The sequence below is a fragment of the Marmota monax genome, unplaced genomic scaffold (assembly GCF_021218885.2).
Source record: "Marmota monax isolate L192 unplaced genomic scaffold, Marmota_monax_Labrador192_F-V1.1 WCK01_AAM20220418_F8-fsc00003, whole genome shotgun sequence".
NCBI classification, from domain to species: domain Eukaryota; kingdom Metazoa; phylum Chordata; class Mammalia; order Rodentia; family Sciuridae; genus Marmota; species Marmota monax.
This window is the reverse complement of record NW_026694084.1, coordinates 11,632,491-11,648,503: the sequence shown is the minus strand read 5'-3', so window position 1 is coordinate 11,648,503 and position 16,013 is coordinate 11,632,491. Positions and strand designations below refer to the sequence as shown.

The following is a 16,013-nucleotide window of genomic DNA, read 5'->3' as shown; positions in this document are numbered from 1 at the left end:
AGCTGACACTGTGTTTAGGGGGCTTTTTTGTTTGCTTTATTTTGTTTGTGGGGATGAACTCATCCTCCTATCTCAGCCTCCGGAGACACTTAGAATACAAGCATGCACCACCACACCCAGCTAACCCTGGTATTTTAAGAAAAAGAGTTATATGACCAGTTTTTAATGTGCAAAAATCTGGTATCAATAAACACCCCAATATTGGCCTATGTAAGTAAACCTATCACAGCAAAACCTAATTTTCAATTCTTTCTTCTAAATACCATTTTATGTGTCTAATAATAATAATGACAATGTCAATGGCCATAATGATGATAACATATTACAGTAACTTATACTGAGGCACTTTAACACTGTGATAAGGATACCACAGGCCCATAATTTCTTTTTTTTTTTTTTTAATTTTTTATTGTTGGCTGTTCAAAACATTACATAGTTCTTGATATATCATATTTCACAATTTGATTCAAGTGGGTTATGAACTCCCATTTTTACCCCATATACAGATTGCAGAATCACATCAGTTACACATCCATTGATTTACATATTGCCATACTAGTGTCTGTTGTATTCTGCTGCCTTTCCTATCCTCTACTATCCCCCCTCCCCTCCCCTCCCCTCCCCTCCCCTCCCCTCCCCTCCCCTCTTCTCTCTCTGCTCCCTCTACTGACATTCGTTTGTCCCCCTTATATTATTTTTCCCCTTCCCCTCACTTCCTCTTGTATGTACTTTTATATAACTCTGAGGGTCTCCTTCCATTTCCATGCATTTTCCCTTCTCTCTCCCTTTCCCTCCCACCTCTCATCCCTGTTTAATGTTAATCTTCTTCTCATGCTCTTCGACCCTACTCTGTTCTTAGTTACTCTCCTTATATCAAAGAAGACATTTCGCATTTGTTTTTTAGGGATTGGCTAGCTTCACTTAGCATAATCTGCTCTAATGCCATCCATTTCCCTGCAAATTCTATGATTTTGTCATTTTTTAATGCAGAGTAATACTCCATTGTGTATAAATGCCACATTTTTTTTATCCATTCATCCACTGAAGGGCATCTAGGTTGGTTCCACAGTCTTGCTATTGTGAATTGTGCTGCTATGAACATCGATGTAGCAGTGTCCCTGTAGCATGCTCTTTTTAGGTCTTTAGGGAATAGACCGAGAAGGGGAATAGCTGGGTCAAATGGTGGCTCCATTCCCAGCTTTCCAAGAAATCTCCATACTGCTTTCCAAATTGGCTGCACCAATTTGCAGTCCCACCAGCAATGTACAAGTGTACCCTTTTCCCCACATCCTCGCCAGCACTTGTTGTTGTTTGACTTCATAATGGCTGCCAATCTAACTGGAGTGAGATGGTATCTTAGGGTGGTTTTGATTTGCATTTCTCTGACTGCTAGAGATGGTGAGCATTTTTTCATGTACTTGTTGATTGATTGTATGTCCTCCTCTGAGAAGTGTCTGTTCAGGTCCTTGGCCCATTTGTTGATTGGGTTGTTTGTTCTCTTATTGTCTAATTTTTTGAGTTCTTTGTATACTCTGGATATTAGGGCTCTATCTGAAGTGTGAGGAGTAAAGATTTGTTCCCAGGATGTAGGCTCTCTATTTACCTCTCTTATTGTATCTTTTGCTGAGAAAAAACTTTTTAGTTTGAGTAAGTCCCATTTGTTGATTCTAGTTATTAACTTTTGTGCTATGGGTGTCCTATTGAGGAATTTGGAGCCCGACCCCACAGTATGTAGATCGTAGCCAACTTTTTCTTCTATCAGACGGCGTGTCTCTGATTTGATATCAAGCTCCTTGATCCATTTTGAATTCACTTTTGTGCATGGCGAGAGAAAGGGATTCAGTTTCATTTTGTTGCATATGGATTTCCAGTTTTCCCAGCACCATTTGTTGAAGATGCTATCCTTCCTCCATTGCATGCTTTTAGCCCCTTTATCAAATATAAGGTAGTTGTAGTTTTGTGGATTGGTTTCTGTGTCCTCTATTCTGTACCATTGGTCCACCCGCCTGTTTTGGTACCAGTACCATGCTGTTTTTGTTATTATTGCTCTGTAGTATAGTTTGAAGTCTGGTATCGCTATACCGCCTGATTCACACTTCCTGCTTAGCATTGTTTTTGCTATTCTGGGTCTTTTATTTTTCCATATGAATTTCATGATTGCTTTCTCTATTTCTACAAGAATTGCCGTTGGGATTTTGATTCAGGCCCATAATTTCTTAACCATGATTCTAAAATTCCAAAAGCTCTGAAAATAAGAACTTTTTTGTAAGTCTGGGTCAATTCTTGACCTGAATTGGGATGAGGCTGTAATCTTTATTTAATCTACCTGTAAATATTCATACTTTTCACTTGGCACTGCTATCCTGGCCCTGCTGAAAGCTACATATTACAAGGTATATGCAACTTTACATTTCTAAAGTCCAAAATACTTGAATTCTCAAACGTTTGGCACCAAAGTTTCAGTTAAGGGATTGTGAACCTTTGTTTTTAATCTTCATCTTATATAGTCTAGGGACTCTAAGTGACTTCTTAAAGATAACAGAGCTTGTAAATGATAGTGCTGGACCTCTAATCGAGACACCTAAATCTTGTTTTCTAGCCCCTATCCAAGGCCATAAATGAAAAAGCCTTTTTCAGCATAAAGAGACTTCATATTTCATGTGCTATATTATAAGCACTAGTTAATACAAATTTTCAAAATGCAAAATTTTGAAAATAGTCTATTTGTACCTAACCTTCAAAAATATTTCTTGCTGCATAAGTTTTTTTCTCCATTTCACTATTTTACACAAACATGTTTCTTGTCTATTTTGAGTTCACTGACCTAGAAGTTAAGAGCATCAATGGTATTTTTCACTAAAATTCATAATATCCACAAAGCAAATAAGACAAAATTTTAAAAAATGACTTATAAATAATTATCCAAGGCATTACCTAATATTTTTAATGCCAATCCTGTAGTTACATTTTTCAGCAAAATTTCTGGTTCTTTTTCTATACATGAAAAAATTATACTTCCCTCTGCCTTGAATTAAACAGGATCAGGTAACTTGCTTTGGCCAAAAAGATGTGAGCAAAAGTTGTATACATATTTCTGAGAAGAAACTACTTGCAATTCTTCAGTCTCCTTTTTCATCTGCTCACAATATTCCAGAAAGCGGCTTCTCTCAGAATGAGAATGACATGGAATAGAGATCCTAAACAACCCAGAGAAAATATGTAGCATGTAAAAGAAATAAACCTACATTGTTTTAAGATAATGAATAGCTGAGGATAGCATAACCTACCACAAGTTTGGCCTACTATAAGTTTATTGCCCTTACACTCCAAATACACCCTTCTCTGCCCTATTTTGTATGGACTCATCATTTCTCCTTTGCCAGTTGGCACAATGTTGAGCTTTGTCAGTAGAGGGAGCCATAATGACATTGAAGGAAAAAGGGTTGTCTTCCACATTCTGTGTGTTTTATTGTTTTTGCTATATAGTTCATGGCTGCCTGGAACTTAAGGGCTACTTCAGTAGTACTAAATCTCCTAGCATATATCACAGATCCCAAAAAACCATCTTTCCAGCAAGTTTTTGTGGCATACCAGCACGCAGTTTCTCAGTAAGACTGGCTGGCACCCTAATAGTTTTCCCACTGTTTCCTGAGCACCCCAGCAAGCATATCACCAAGTCCCACCAAAAAACCCACACATGATTTCCTGCTTGCCTGTCCCAGTCTGTGGCAGCATAGGTGCTGCAGTCATACCCTTTCGATAAGCCATGGAGGAAGAAACTTCTTCCAAATTTGTTTCTTTTGTGGGTAGTCTCTGCCTTAGCCCTAGAAGAGAAGGCGGCTCCCTGCCTCAGTTGGTCCTTTGCATTAAAATGTCCTTGTTCAAATTACTATTGTAGTTTCTATCTTCTGACTGGACTCTGACATTTAATCTATACTAACATATAAAACTATACATTGCAATATGAATTGACATTAATTATTTTTATTTTTCTACTTTATTTCAGTTACTTCCAATTTTCATACACCTAGGTCAAAACAATTGATTAGGACTGAGATTGTGGCTCAGCAGTAGAGTGCTTGCCTCACATGTATGAGGCCCTCGGTTCGATACTCAGCACCATAAAAAAATAAACGAATAAAAACAAAGAAAAAAAACAATTGATTATACTTTACATTTTAAATCTTTTAATTACATGAGACTTTTAGCTAGTAATTACAGGAAAGAGAAGATAATATACTTTATTGTGAGGAAAGAAATAACTGTTCAGCCAAACATGTCAAGCAAAACCATATTCTTGTGAAAAGATTAAATCCAAATCTTTCCTTACTTGTATTACAATATAAACTTTACTCTGAGTCTTTAAAATGACCATCTAGAAAATGAAAATGTTGCATTTGTGAATATTTTAATGACTTTTCACTGTTAGCCATGTGGTAAAATTATTTATTCCTCATCCTATAAAAATAAATAAGATTATCCACTAAAATGGCTACTTAGGGAGAATACTTAAGTGTTATGTGCAGAATGCAGGACAATTCATTCACACTCCTTGCCTCCAATCCCTCCACCCCAGTTAGATCAACATTTTAATTCAGGAAGAAAGTGTTAAATTAATAAGAAGTGATGAGCTTAATTGGCAGTTAATTTGAAGATGATGTATCATAAACCCAAGGATTCAGTGAATCAGACAAAGGGGAATGAAGGGAAGGGAGGAGGGATGGGAATAGGAAAGACAGTAGAATGAATCAGACATAACTTTCCTATGTTCATATATGAATACACAACCAATGAAACTCCATATCATGTACAACCACAAGAATGGGATCCTAATTAGAATAAGTTATACTCCATGTATGTGTAATATGTCAAAATACACTCTCCCGTCTTATGTATCTAAAAGGAACAAATGAAAAAAAATTAAAATAAAAAAGTATACTGTAAAATTTTATTTCACAGATGTAATTCTGGAATTTGTGTCTCAGATAAAAAATACATTGTAAAAACTAAATAATATGGGAATATATAAAAATATATCCAAACTTATTTCTACTGGAATAAAAAATGTGAGGAGAATAATCCCCCCCCAAAAAAAAATTATGTTCTGAACTATTCCCAGAAATATATAAATATGTTTCTTTTCATGCCAAGCAGAAATTTATAGATGACTTGCTGGGAGCCATTAGCCAAGTAGGTATGACAATTTCCTTGCCAGCGTACCCCATGTTGCAGTGACATTGAATGTACGTGGCCTTGCTCAAGGACCAAGGCAGATTAGGGTGTTCCCGGTTTTAAGATAATCGTGTTTAGGGCGTTCCCAGTTTAGGTTCCAGGTTTAAGGTTTAAGATTATTCCTGCTGGGAATAGGGCGTATCCTGCTGCCTGAGTTCCCCTTGAGTTCTCACGGGATTTAGACAATATATTTTGGAGATAGAAGCCCAGTGGAGGTGGATTTGGGCAGAGAACGTGGATTTGGGCAGAGAACGTGGATTTCCCCAGAACGTGGTTGTAGACGGCTGGTGTGAGTTCGGGAATAAAGAGTTGCTGTTTGAATCTACAAGCTGTGTGGTGGCTCGTGATTGTGTGCCCAGCCAGACTGCGGCATTTGTGCCCAGCCAGACTGCGGCAATGACTAAAATTAGAAGAATCTACAGAATTTTAAGAAAATAAATGTGCATTCTTTTAAGCCACCAAGTTTGTTAGAAAAAAAAACCTAATGCAAGTAATACTATGAATAAACTTGGAAGATCTAAGTCTTATTTACTGATGAATGTGGCGATGTCTTTTCAACAGGTATTAAAATTTGGGGGCGTTTAAACAGTATTTATTGCAGGAATGATGGCGCACACCTGTAATCACAGCTACTCCAGAGGCTGAAGCCGGAAGATCACAAGTTTGACACCTGTGTGAACAACTTAGTGAAATCCTGTCTCAAAACAAAAATTAAAAAAAAAAGGAAGGAAAAAAGTGGATGGGAAAGAGACTGGGGATATAACTCAGTGGTAGAGTGTCCCTGGGTTCAATCCCTAGCACTGAGAAATAAAAAGTATTTATTGATGAACTTGATATTCTCCATAGTTGTCAGTGTATTCCTCTCCTAACTTATTTATTTTAGCACTTATGTGATGCTTATTATATACTAGACCTTCTAAGGACTTTACAAATGTAAACTCAGTTCTCAAAACAGTCTCTAAAATGGGTGTTATTATTATCCCCATTTTGCAAATAAACACAGTAAGGTATACAGATACTAAGTAACAGTGGAATTCAAACCCAGTCTGTCTGACTCCAGAGTCCAGACACTTGAGCACTACTATATGCTCTTACTGTTTACCATAAGACTAAATAAATGGCAATGTAAAGGAAAGAGAATGGGTTTGGGAGGTAGAAAGATCTAAGTACAAATATCTAAGTTCAAATCAGTATTCCTCCACTTAAAAGCATTATGACTTGAATCCTAGTACATAATAGACATTGAATGAATGTTAGTTCCCTCATTCAAGTCCTGCTACAAGATTACAGATACATTCAAATTCAAACAAAACCTGTATGGAACACACTTAGAATAAAAACTAAATACAAGAGAAAGGGAGGGGGTAGGAAGTTAGCAAGGATGGTGAATGTGGTAGACATCATTATCCAAAGTACATGTATGAAGACACAAATTGGTGTCAACGTATTTTATACAACTAGAGATATGAAAAATTGTGTTGTATATGTGTAATAAGAATTGTAATGCATTCCTCTGTCATTTATTTTTTAAAAAAATCAATTTAAAAAAGGAAAAATAAATAAATACTAGTCCCATGTTCCTGGATTTCCCCTTCTCTTTCTCCCATTTCTACATGTTCATTCTCAGATCCTCAGCTGAGACAACCTATGGTACTACAGAATTTCCTTTACGGGTACCCTAAATTCTTACTATATCAACAAAAGTAGACTGAAACTTTACTGAAAAACTGAAGGGAAAAAACTTAAAGGAAATTAAGCATGAGATATAGGTATTACAAAATCTCTTTAATTTAAGGTAGCCTTAGCCATAGATTACCTCAAATGAAACACTTTATTTACACTCACTGACTACTTCATTTCTTTTTTTTTTTAATACTTTATTTTATTTATTTATTTTTATGTGGGGCTGAGACTTGAACCCAGGGACTCGCACATGCTAGGTGAGCGCTCTACCACTGAGCCACAACCCCAGCCCCTACTTCATTTCTTTAGCTTAACCTTGCTACCATGTTACGTCGTTATTGTTAAACAAACTTGAGGACTTGATCACTAATGACATGGAAATATTCTTTATTTCCTTTATCATCCAGAAATTCAACTTCATCAGTTGTATTCCAATCGCTGAGCCTTCATTCTAAAGATTTATGTTTCAAAGGTTCATACCCTCTGAATCAGCTATTTAAATATCTATACTCAAATTTCTCTGATTTTAAATTGTTTCTCTTTTGGAACTCACCTGTAAGATGATCCAATTTCAAACATTCTCTCTGAGGATCCATTTAGCTTTCTAGCACCACAATACCACCATTATTATTGTCCAAGAAATTTTTTTATTGGTGGTTTCTAAAATGCTAACTATTTCAAACAGAAAAATAAACCAATGATAAGGAAAAAACAAAACAGTGTTTAACACTAGCAAAAAGCCTTAATTTCTCAAATTCTGGAATACACAATAACTAAATGAAAAGTTGATGGAAATAATATTTATTAAATACATTTTGTTCTCATTGATTTCATTTGTTGGCCACTGCTTGCTTGTTAGTTTAATTAAAATACCACACACCATAACCAACAGCTCTCATGGCCAAGAGAAGTAACTTCTTCCAAGTATGACCCCAAAACAATCATTTCTTAAGATATTGGCAGCTATTTTGTATAAGAACACGAAGACCTAACCCAGTTTTCAACAGGTGGAAACATGAGCTGTTTGCTGGCATATGAGGTAATTACTATCATTTTTCTAATAGTTTGCTTCCCAGACACATAGATGAAAAATATTTTAATATACCTAATTCCTTTTAACCCAAAGTTGTGTTTAGCATGAAATAATCAATATTTTATTAACATATTTTTTTCTGTCAAAAATGAATTTCATGGTAGAGATGGCTAGGAAGTCATAAAAATTTGTATTTTTATTTCATGGAGCTGTTGCTGTGGAGCATCTGCCTGACTCTGGATTAGCTTTTCCAGTTCCTCTTGCATCTGGATGGGTTCATCTGACTACGTTTTGGTGGATAACTACTCTCATCCAGGCCCATTAGACTTTACATGAATAACATATGTGTTTACATGAACACTTACATGTGTTAAGAGACTTCAAACTATGTAACATACAAAATTTGATAGGTTTTGCTAAATAGAGGGTCTGAATAAGTGCTGCTTTAAACACAGGAGAAAGATGGCATTCCTTGTCCCTGTTAGACATTTTTTTCTTCCAACCAAGTTTATGTTCAGTTTACATTACTGTGATTAACATCATGTTAACTAAAACAAATTCTCTGTAATTTTCTTTCATTTATTTAACTTTGAAGAAGCTTTAAATATCTGTGCAATGGTTAACTCCAAAATACTTCCACGGTACTAAATTTTCTTTGATCTCTCTTCATTGATTTTCTGGTCTAAGCTAACTAAAGTCTTAGTCATAAAATTCATAAATACACAATTTATAAGGAAGGTGGATTTCATCTGCATGGTGACTACTGGACTGTTCCATGTGTTTGTCTATTTGAGCCATTATAATAAAGTACCATAAACTGCATGGCTTATAAACAACAGAAATTTATTTTTCATAGTTCCAGAGTCTAGGAAGTCCAAGTTCAAGGTGGTGGTGACACATTCACTGTATGATGCAGACTTTCTTCCTGGTTTATAGGTCACTGTCTTACCATAACTTCACATGGTACTAGGATAAAGGAGCTCTATGGAGCCTTTTTGTTTTAAATAAGGGCACTAATCCTATTAGTGAGGGCTCTGCCCTTGTGTCCTAGTCACCCCCAAAATGCCCTACCTTCTATTACCATCACACTGGGATATAGGTTTCAACTTATGAATTTGAGGGACACAAACATTCAGTCTGTAACTTAATTACAACAGAGATTCTGTTGCTGAAGGTGCACAGACCAACAAAATAAAAAGGATGTGAGCATCACTTCAATCTGTGACTTGAACAATACCAGTGCATTAAACATCATTGTGGTTATTCTGCTAATTATATTGTTTTGTGTACTTTCCCCCTAGTTTTAAGCAGCCTGGAAACTAGATACAGGATGCTTGAAACTGCCAAGCCATTTTTCCTTTCTAGAACATAAAGAAAAGAAAAAGTCATTAACAGACAAAGAATGTCATCTTTCTCCTGTGCATAAAGCAGTATTTATTCAGACCCTCTATTTGGCAAAAACTACCAAATTATATAGTGTTACATAAAAATATTAAATGTTTATAATATAAAATTATCTAAAACTTAATTCTAAAACCTTTAAAAAGCATTTAGTTAGCAGTATGTTGTACAGAAAATATACATTAGAGCTTCTGATATGTATATGTAATATAGATATAATAAATGCTCATAATATATAAACTGTATAAAAGTTGCTAATTCTTGCAAAACTAATACTATCTAGTTGCCTTCAATTTTTTTCCTCTGTGTGTCTACTTTTTTGATACTGTAGATTTAATCTAGAAGCCCTCAACCACTGAGCTACATCCCCAGCCCTTTTTCATTTTTTATTTTGAGAAAGTATCTCACTAAATTAATGAGGGTCATGCTAAGTTGCTGAGGCTGACCTCAAATTTGTGATCCTCCTGCCTCAGCCTCCCAAGCCTCTGAGATTACAGATGTGTGCCACGGAGCCCAGTTTGCCTTCGATTCTTAGGTAACAATATTAGAGAAGAAGTATGTGAGATACTGTATCACAACTGAGTCTAAACTTTCCCCTTTGGATAATACTACCTCCAATCATAACTATGGAACTTCTCACCTCAAAATTCAATAAAATTTATCTCCTTTTCATAATACACTTTCTAAGACCCTGCTTAGAAATAATTCAGCACGCTAATGAAAAGAGAAACACAATCTTCACCAATTTCAACATGTCATTTCCATGGCTTATCTCCTGTCTATATTCTTTTTAAAATTTATGTATTTATTCTACTTTGTTATATATGACAGCAGAATGCATTTCAATTCATAGTACACACATAGGGCACAATTTTTCATGGCTCTGGTTGTACACAAAGTAGAGTCACACCATCCATGTCTTCATACATGTACTTAGGGTATTGATGTTCACCTCATTCCACTGTCCTGTCTATATTCTTTAAATACATTCACATCTCCAAAACTCCATTAGAGGTGATGGAGGAATATACACAAGGAAGGAAATTTATTGCAGTTAAACCTAATATAAAAAAGATTGTGTGATAGTTTAAAATATCCAAAGGATGAAACAAAGCCAGTGGGTAAGAAATTCACTGCAACTATTATCAATGGGAACAAAGAAAATTTGATGAGAGGCCAGGAGTTTTGAAAAATTATATGGCATGAACTACACAGAAGAAAAAAGTTTTAAAAGCTATTAAGTGGAATTCTTCCACGTAAGAATAGATTCAAGGAGCCCTGACCTTTCTCCTTCTCCCCTTTTTCCTTTGTCCTCTTTTCTTCTTTCTCCCTTTTCATCATTTTACCATTACTCTATTATTTGCCATCCCAACCCACTATATCCCAAGTTGTAGTCACTTCTAATGATTCATATGTATTTTATAAACTCTTTAGAATAGCTAAAACAATAAAAGAAGTTAGTTCACAACTGTTCCCTAAGAGAATACTGGTTCTAAGACCAGAGTTCAAAGAGCTAAACCATCCTTGAGATGAGCAGACACAGGTAAATTTTTATTATGTGTTATTTTATATTGAGATTCTGTCTTAAAATAAAAAATAAAAAGGGCTGGGGGATATAACTCAGTGGTTAAGCACCCCTAGGCTCATTCCTCAGTACAAGAGGAAGGGGGGGGGGTGCGCGACTAGAAACAACTTAAATACCCATAAATATGATACTAAAGAAATTACCAAAAGTTCATCAAATGAGATATTATGGTCATTAAAATGTATAAGACTGCTATATATTAACAGAATTTGTTTTTATATTTACATAAATACATACATGTGTACATACATGCAAACATGTATACACACACAAATAGATATATAATATTTGACGTATATATATGCCTACTCTTATGCATAGAATATCTCTTGAACATTAGGTTAAGCAAAATAGCCAAACTCAGGAAGTCAAGGGTAGTAGGTTTTCTCTCATATGTGGAAACAAGAGTGGAAATACAAAAAGAAACCTGGGGGGGTGGATCTTACGAAAATCAAAAGGAGATCAGTAGAAAAAAGGGACTAGGTAGATGGAGGGAGAATGGAAAGGAGAGGGGAAATTCTGAGAAATAATATTGGCCAAATTACACTGTTATATACTATACATGCTTGAATATGTAACAATGAATTCCACCACTATGTACAACTACAACGCATGAATAAAAAATAAGGAAAAAATATCTCAAGCATGAACCTCTTAAGACATGCACATTTATTTAAAAATTATGTGTGTTAGTACTGTAAATCTATATATTAAATATTAATGAAGTTTAATTTCTTTTTCAAATAGAAATGAAACTTTAATATCTTCTTTCTGTATTCCAATAAAGCATCATGTGATACCCTTGGGTATGCACATCTCACTTTGCTTAACACTTAATATGAATATTGAAACACACAGATCATGCAAAAATATTTTCATAAAACAATTTCAAGCTCTTGCACACATCAAACTCATTTTTTTCATCTACAACTATATTAAAAACATGTATTTATTTATTTATTTTTTCTTTTTTTTTTAATTTTTTATTGTTGGTGAAACTCATTTTTTTTAATATTTATTTTTTAGGTGTAGATGGACACAACACAATGCCTTTTTATTTATTTATATTTTTTTTATGTGGTGCTGAGGATCAAACCTGGGTGCTGGCCATGCTAGGGGAGCACTCTACTGCTGAGCCATAATCCCAGCCCCTCAAACTCATTTTTAACATATTTGTTAAAAGATAACAGATACGAATTTGGATTTCAGTTTATTTCTCCCTATGACCTCTCAAAATAGATATTAACTTGCAACTAAATGAGTACCACTACAGAGAAAGGCCGATTTGGTCACAACCTAAAACTTTCTTGGAAATACTAATCACCGAAGAATATTGGTATTTTTCTTACATATCATATTTGTTATTTAATATCCAATACTGATAATATACTACTTATTAAACTGTCAAATTCTTCAAAATGATTTCTCTCTCATTAATATAATTCTGTTATACATTCTATTCTTCTCAACTTCCTTGCCTAATTTTATTTTATTACAAAATATTTTAAACAATATTTAAAACTAAATTTTTAAATATATTATGCTTTAATCTCCAAGTAACTTTTTTTTAATATCTTTTAGTTGTCAGTGGACCTTTATTTTAGTTATTTATATATGGTTCTGAGAATCAAACCCAGTGCCTCACACATGCTAGGCAAGCACTCTGCCACTAGGCTGCAAACCCAGCTCTCCAAGTAACTTCTTAAAATGAATGTAAAAATAGTTCTGAAATCATATAGCCATTTTGAGGTTAAGATCCCTTTCCAAGACTGTTAGGTAGAAATGCAAATAGATATTTTAAATAAATTTATTTTAAATAAATAAATTTAGATATGTAAATATTTATTTTATGTACATAATGTCATATATTTCATGAATATATATTTAGAGAATTTTACGTCTACTGAAATTATGCACATTAAATGCACAAACATATGTATCTTTATAATACGTAGTTTTACATATGTATATATCATATACTCATGCAGCTACCTAAAAAAAAAAAACCTTTAAAACATTTTCCTATGAAATATACTGTTCATTTTGAATAATTCTAATTCAGTACTCAAAAGTTCACTTAAATTTCTATATGTTAAATAGATGTCTGTAGAATTGTAATGTACTAGCCAATAAACACAATTATGTACCCCACTATTAAAAAAAAACACATTTTACATTTAAATGTGTGGATCAAAAAGAACTATACCTTAAGCATCATTTTGGCAACAACAGTTTTTAGCAAGTACAACAAAAAGTAAAAATTCATATATTTAAACATAAAGTTGGAAGTTTTCAAAAAGCTTGGCTTTGTTAGTATCCACAATAAAGTTAAGCAAAGTTAGGAGTGTGCTAAAAATGCTTTTAAAAAATAATTCTTTATTCTTTCACTAGTTGAAATAAACTGTTCAAATTGCTTAGTTTTCATACCCCATGCCAATTAATAAATCACTTTCCCAAATAAATATTCAAACACAGAAGTTAGCTTTGAAGAAGTAATTCTTAATTTCAATTAATATATCAGAAATGCATAATACATTTGCTCTCTTAGTCCTTCAATATTTCATGAGAAATTGTATCTTTTTTCTAATATGAGATTTTTTAGTATAAGTTTGCTACCATAAATTACATGAATTGTTTTTTATTAAAATATGGAAAAATAAATATATGTGTGGACCAAGAAAAAAATATGTCTTCATAAATGCACGAAATACTGAACTTAACCTGTTTTTTAAAAATTTGAGTAGAGGAACCCGACACTTTCAATCGTGTGTTTCTATGAAGAATGTGGGGAAAGTATATTTGATGACATAACAAAAGAACGGTCCCACCTTTGATATATAAACTGATCTTGATATATTAAGATACATTAACTGTACAAGTTAATCTTTCAGTAAACAACTCATTTCAAGCAACAACAGAAAAAGAAAAAAGTTGAGTTGGAAAAACACAAAAAGGTTGCACTTGTTTTGCACAGTCTCTTTCGTATTAACAGAGAACTCAAATAACCATGAAACATTTAAAAGCAAACCTGTAATAACAAATCGGTTACACCCAGGAGAAAGCAATCTCAGAGATACCGATAACCCTGCCTGGACAGTTCCCTAGTGCTGAAGTTACACAGCATCTAACCAATGCCTAGGACTACTTTTCGCCTCCCACCCTGGGCAGAATCCGGGCTGCCTGGACCACGAGCACAAAGAGTAGAACTTCACAAGGTAGGAAGCAAGCCAAATCACAATACTGATACAGACTGGAGACTCTTCAGGATTACACAGATTTACTAGTTGCAAATAGGAAGAGCAGCAGAGTGCAGGGTGTTAGCACCCGCCGAGGGGGAGGGGCTGGAAGATGGCGGCGATCGCACACCCACCCGAAACACTACTGAGTTTAGGCCCCTAGCCAGTGCCGCCGCCCTCTTGCCGGCGGCGACCGAGGGCAGCTCCGTTCTTCCCGGCGCTGGGGACAAAGCGGCCCCGCAGAGGAGCAGGACAAGAGACCCTCGGCGGCGCCCGCAACCCGGGCCGGCGCGCCTCCACCCGGGTCCGGCCAGGGAGCACCTGTGCACGGCCATATTGGATTCCTTGTCCCAGTCACTGCCTCCTGGAGGGGAGGGCGGGAAAAGGGAAACCAGGAGCCTGGGTCCAGCCCCATCCCCACCAGAACCACGGAGCTGAACTGGCCGGCGGGGAAAGCCGGAGGGCGCCGGGGCAAATTACACCGCCCAAAGACTCGCCACCGTCACCTCAGCCGGCCTCCGCGCCCTCCCTCCGCGACACACACCCCCACGCTCTGACACCCAGAAAGCAGCCCGGGCGGCCGGCGTCGGCTGCAGCCCTCGTGGCCGGGGCGCCGCGGGCGGGAGGGAGGGCGGCGATCGGGACGCGCAGGCGGCCGCAGGGCAGCGACCGAGGGGGCGGAGGGGCATGAGGGAGGCGGGAAGATGGAGCCCGGTCCTTACTTGAGCACTGACTGCTCCTTCTCCTCTTCCTTCTTCTGCCGATCCATAACAGCCAGGATGATTTTCCTCTCCTCCTCGGTGAGGTGACTGAGGTCGGGCATCTCGGGCTGCGGAAGCGGCTGAGAGGCCGCCGGGGTGGGAGCCGGGCGGCCCCGGGGCCCGACTGGAGCCGACATGTTTGGTGGACCTGAACCACCCTAGGGAAGCAGGGAGCCAACTCCACTGGCAGCGGCGGCACGGACGCCAGCGGCTGGGGCAGCCTCCGGCACTGGGACAAATACATACAAATCAATGGCCTTCAATCTGAGGCGACAGCCCCCCTCCCCCCAAGAAAGAGCAGGGGGAGGGGAGGGCGACCGCGGTGGGGAAGGGAGGGTTGAGGAGATCGCTTCGGGAAATGTTTCTTCTTCCCGGGGCCAAGGGCTGGCAAGTGAGCGGTTCGGGGAGAGAAGAGCTGGAGGCCCAGAGGCGGAGTGCGCGGAGCGGCAGGGGAGGGTGGTGGAGTGAGGTGGCAGGGACAGCTAAGGGTGGGGTGACTGGAGGGAGCAGGCGGGAGGGCGGCGCGCGGGCCGGGACGCGAGTGTGTCCGGCCGCCGCGGGGGCCGGGGGCGCGCGCGTCGTTCAGAGGGGAAAGGGGTGCCTGCGAACCAGGCCCCCGGGGGAGTTCCGGGAACTCGCTCCGATCGCCGAGAGGCGGCGTTCGGCGGGCCTGTGGGGCGCTGAGGCAAAAGCGGGGAGGGTAGTGAGGAAGCAGGGCGATTTCCCTGAGAAGCAGCTCAGCCGTCCCGCCGGCTGACGCGTCACAGGGCTCCTGTTCGCTCTGAGGGAGGACCCCTCCAGAAACCGTGAGGATCCGGCCGCGGGGCCCGAGGCTGCCGCAGGAGACCTCCACCCCCACCCTGGGCTAGAGTGGAGAAGCGAAAGCCGAGAAGGAATGACAGGGGCTATTGGCGGAGAGTGTTCTGTCCAAGGCCCTTCCACTGTCAACGTCCGGATTCAAGCGAGCTCGGACGCGCAGCAGGGTCGGGCTCCCCGCCTTCATCACGCGCTGCTCGGGGTCCCTCGGCCGCCGCCGCCGCCGCCGCCGCCCCTTGGGTCTGTGGAGTCGGCGCGTAGGGCCC

The 16,013-nt window shown here is 38.2% G+C and overlaps 1 protein-coding gene across 38 annotated transcripts in view; it reads right to left on the bottom strand.

Annotated features, from left to right (window-relative positions):
* Nucleotides 1-15,451, bottom strand: part of Rims2 (regulating synaptic membrane exocytosis 2) — a 567,034-nt gene extending 551,583 nt beyond the window's left edge. For 7 of the 38 annotated variants that reach the window (XM_058585652.1, XM_058585655.1, XM_058585668.1 and 4 more), the window contains exon 1: nt 14,893-15,451. In XM_058585652.1, coding sequence (XP_058441635.1) covers nt 14,893-15,068 — 176 coding nt within the window. In that variant the 5' untranslated portion in view covers nt 15,069-15,451. The remainder of the gene's footprint in view (nt 1-14,892) is intronic. The other 31 variants (XM_058585661.1, XM_058585658.1, XM_058585659.1 and 28 more) reach the window with 11 other exon arrangements.
* Between the last annotated feature and the right edge of the window lie 562 nt (nt 15,452-16,013).